Raw genomic sequence first — 2389 nt, 5'->3', positions numbered from 1 at the left:
GAGAGATGGAGAGAGAGAACGAGGGAGGGGGAGCTGAAGAGAGCGTGGCCTAATGGATAGGATCCCTCATAAACATTGGGTTTGGAGGCCGTCCCACTGTGGGATTGGTATACTCCTGCCAATTAGGAGGACAGCCACTCACTCCCCAGCTAGCCTCGCAAGCTTCTCCTCCGCGTGCTCTGCACAAACTCTCTCTCTCTCACACACACAGACACACACACACACACACTAACAAGAGAGCGTGCATACGCGTGCTATAAGTGTGTTACCTGCTGCAGCTAACTCGTGCATTCTGATATTTATATATTTTTTTTGTTGCAGTCGCGTACAGAGGGAGCATTCTCCCGTTTTTTTTTTTTTTCTTCCCCCTCTGGTTTTGTGTTGCTCCTCTTCTTTCAACTCTCACTTTTCACGGACCCAGCAGAAGAGAGAGAGGGAGAGAGGGAGAGGGAGAGGGAGAGAGGGAAGCAGGAAAAGGGGGAGAAGGAGTGAAACAGCAGGAGGAAAGAGAGAGAGAGAGAGTTTTGTTTCTTTTTTGTCGGTTTTTTTTCCACCTCGCTCTTTCCTGCGACTCTCCTGCACGCGCGCGTGTTCTAGGAAACCTAAGCACTCCGTTCCTGCGTTACGCGTGTGCGAAAGCTTGTGTGTGTGTGTTTTTCTGTGTGTGCCTGCCTGCCTGCGTCCGCGCGTGTGTGTGTGCACGGCTCAGAGGGGTTTTCCCTGCGAGGGGGGGATGTGTCAGTAACAGACACACACACACACACACACAGACAGCACCACCACCACCATGCCTCGGCTCAGGCTGACCGGAGTCTCTGTGCCTCTGCTGCTGCCCCTTCTCTGGTGCTGCCTTTGGGGATCTCTTCTCCTCCTCTCCTTGCCTCCAGCCTCCAGCCAGGGCGCTGCCGCTCGAGGAGGAGGAGGCGCAGGAGCAGGAGGCGCAGCAGCTGCACGAGGAGCATCGTCGGGGCGGACGGCCGAGCGGATCAAGGTCCTCTTCACGCCGACCATCTGCAAGGTGCGCTGCGTCGGGGGACGATGCACCAACTTCTGCGAGCGCGGCAACATCACCACCCTCTACAACAGCCAGCAGCCCGCGGCCGGACATGGCTTCAGAGTCTGTGAGTACAAACTCATGCCTCTCTCTGTGTGTGTGTGTGTGTGTGTGTGTGTGTGTGTGAGAGAGAGACTTTTAAATGCAAAAACATGTTTGTTTTTAAACCTCTGTGGAAAAGTAGTCGGTATGTCTGTAAGTGTGTTTATTAAGGAATAATGAAAGAGAGTGTGTGTGTGTGTGTGTCTTTTAGATCTCTGTATATAGCAGAATGTATGTGTTTGCAAGTGTGTATGTTTATGCATGTGTGTGTGTGTGCACTTGTTAATGTGACTGGAGAATTCAGATGAAGTCAGCTCTGTATGGAAAGGTTTAGTGTTTGCAAACCTGACTGCACGTGACTGCAAAAACGTCTGCAGCCTTCATATCAGTCTCTAAGTCATCCCTTTGTATGAAAAAACTGAAGTGTGTGTGTGTGTGTGTGTGTGTGTGTGTGTGTGTGTGTGTGTGTGTGTGTGTGTGTGTGTGTGTGTGTGTGCGTGCGTGCCTGTGTGTGTGTGTGTGTGCGTTCCCGTGTGCCTCATCATCGTGGGGTAGGTTCGCGGTCCCCAAAGTGCCCACTGCGGTACGAGGCTAACCTTGACTGCACCTCAGCAGTAATGCCTACAACTGATGTCAGGCTGTTACATCATACATGTACTGTTACTCACATGCCAGCAAGTGTATCACTAAAGTGTATGTGTGTGTGTGTGTGTGTGTGTGTGTGTGTACTGTATTTATGTGTGTTGACCTGTGCATGTGTGTGTGTGTGTGTGTGTGTGTGTGTGTTGGTGTTAATATGCATGCATGTGTGCATTGCTGCACAAAATCTAGTAACGAGTACACTCATCACCACGCGCAGTATGCAGCGTCTAGTGCACGTCATACAGAGAGGATGAATGCAGAGTATGCACCATCAGTATACTCACCAGTCCAGCTATCACATCCCCAGGCTGTGATTTAGCTTGCTGGAGAGAATGTCTGTTGTTGGCAAGTACAAGTGCTTAGTATTCTCGCCATTGCTTCAGCTTGTCTCTTCCTCGTCCCATCACATTGTCCTCTCTTCTGCTTGATGCGCTGATGATCTATGACAGAGTCGCTCCTGTGAGTTCTGGACGCCGCGGCTGGCGCTGTCGTGGTGACCCAGTGTTTTGGAGACGGCAGAGTTCAGCTACAATGGCCTTTGTCCCGCGCGCCAGACTGACTTAAGGCCGTCGGCATCAAGTCTGGAACTTGTTATTATTGAATGTAGCCAAGGGACCGGCCGGCCGACCCCGGACCAAGAAACAGGGTCCC

At 51.6% G+C, this 2389-nt stretch overlaps 1 protein-coding gene across 1 annotated transcript in view; it reads left to right on the top strand.

Annotated features, from left to right (window-relative positions):
• Positions 1 to 478: 478 nt before the first annotated feature.
• Positions 479 to 2389, top strand: part of LOC134099880 (latent-transforming growth factor beta-binding protein 4) — a 73527-nt gene continuing 71616 nt past the window's right edge. The window contains exon 1 of the mRNA XM_062552906.1: positions 479 to 1121. Within this exon, the coding sequence (XP_062408890.1) occupies positions 788 to 1121 (334 nt within the window). The 5' untranslated portion in view covers positions 479 to 787. The remainder of the gene's footprint in view (positions 1122 to 2389) is intronic.

The sequence above is a fragment of the Sardina pilchardus genome, chromosome 13 (assembly GCF_963854185.1).
Source record: "Sardina pilchardus chromosome 13, fSarPil1.1, whole genome shotgun sequence".
Lineage (NCBI taxonomy): Eukaryota > Metazoa > Chordata > Actinopteri > Clupeiformes > Clupeidae > Sardina > Sardina pilchardus.
The sequence above is the reverse complement of the archived record's forward strand: the minus strand, read 5'-3'. Positions and strand labels throughout refer to the sequence as shown.